General features: G+C 53.0%; 1 protein-coding gene across 1 annotated transcript; it reads right to left on the bottom strand.

Annotated features, from left to right (window-relative positions):
- Positions 1 to 330: 330 nt before the first annotated feature.
- On the bottom strand, positions 331 to 848 carry LOC124775493 (forkhead box protein D1-like). Its single transcript, XM_047250327.1, has 2 exons — positions 782 to 848; positions 331 to 680 (listed from the first exon to the last, which is right to left on the bottom strand). Exons 1-2 carry the CDS (start codon positions 846 to 848, stop codon positions 331 to 333), a joined length of 417 nt encoding a protein of 138 aa, XP_047106283.1.
- Positions 849 to 1078: the final 230 nt, after the last annotated feature.

The following is a 1078-nucleotide window of genomic DNA, read 5'->3' as shown; positions in this document are numbered from 1 at the left end:
GTTCTCGATCCTGGTGAACGAGAATCACTCCACAAAAGCGTCTGCAATCACCGAGTACACCAACTGCGGTCTGCTATCATTGACCTAATGTCCTTCACTAAAAGGACGGGAGAGGGAACTGGCACTAGCCATAGGATTTTCTTTATTCCTAATATTATAACTACAACTAGTCGATGGAGTTGGCAAGGTCGACAGGAGTGTGTGCTGTACATCACGTGATCGGCGAGGATGTGACAGCAGAGGAGGAGACGCTGTGGAATCGGGCAGCTGCGAGCATCCTGTATGCTGATGCCCTAACCTGCTAGCCTGAGGGAGGGCGGCCCATGGACGTCAGAGCGACGCTGTGGCAGCCACAGCCGGGGCAGGGTCGGGACCAGGGGCAGAGGCGGCGGTAGCGGCGGCGGCGGCGGCGGCGGCGGCCGCTTCCCAGTGAGAGCAACCTGGGCTGGGTGTAGGCGGAGCATAACAGATGATGCTAGCTCTTTTCTGTGGACTTGCCCCAGTGTCACTTAGCCCGCAACCACTTGCAGAGGCGCCTGCAGCTGCCTGCAACCTCTGCAGAGCAGCCGACAAAGGGGTGCGAGCTGGCAACGTGTGCCAGCGGGAACCTGTCGCTTTTGCAGCCCCGCGTACATCTGGGGAGGCTGCAGGAGCACGCACTATGTGCTGAGAAGGTGGTTCTGTAAAGATAGGATGGGATCAATAAGTACCCACATCCACATTGTATGAGGAAGAGAACACTTGTTCATATAATAGCAATAATAATAATAATGGTAATTACCTAATTCACCCTGCCGCCAGGACGGCATCTCCTCCCAAATATCTGCATCCAGGAGGATGTCTTGCATCCAGTTTGACGTTGTGTATCCCCGCTCCTCGGCAATTTCATGTACCCACTCAGGCACTAGGGAGGATGGACGCGGATCTACAGACGTATCCACATCAACAGACCGTGTAAAATTAAGCACATGAATGCAGCAAAGGAACTCCATTAAACAAAGATGTTCTAAAGCATAACTGCACAAGGTAATACCATCTCGATCAGATGTCTGTACATAAACTCTAAAGTAGGATGCAG

The sequence above is a fragment of the Schistocerca piceifrons genome, chromosome 2 (genome assembly GCF_021461385.2).
Source record: "Schistocerca piceifrons isolate TAMUIC-IGC-003096 chromosome 2, iqSchPice1.1, whole genome shotgun sequence".
In the NCBI taxonomy this organism is placed as follows: Eukaryota; Metazoa; Arthropoda; class Insecta; order Orthoptera; family Acrididae; genus Schistocerca; species Schistocerca piceifrons.
This window is presented reverse-complemented; position numbering and strand designations above follow the sequence as displayed.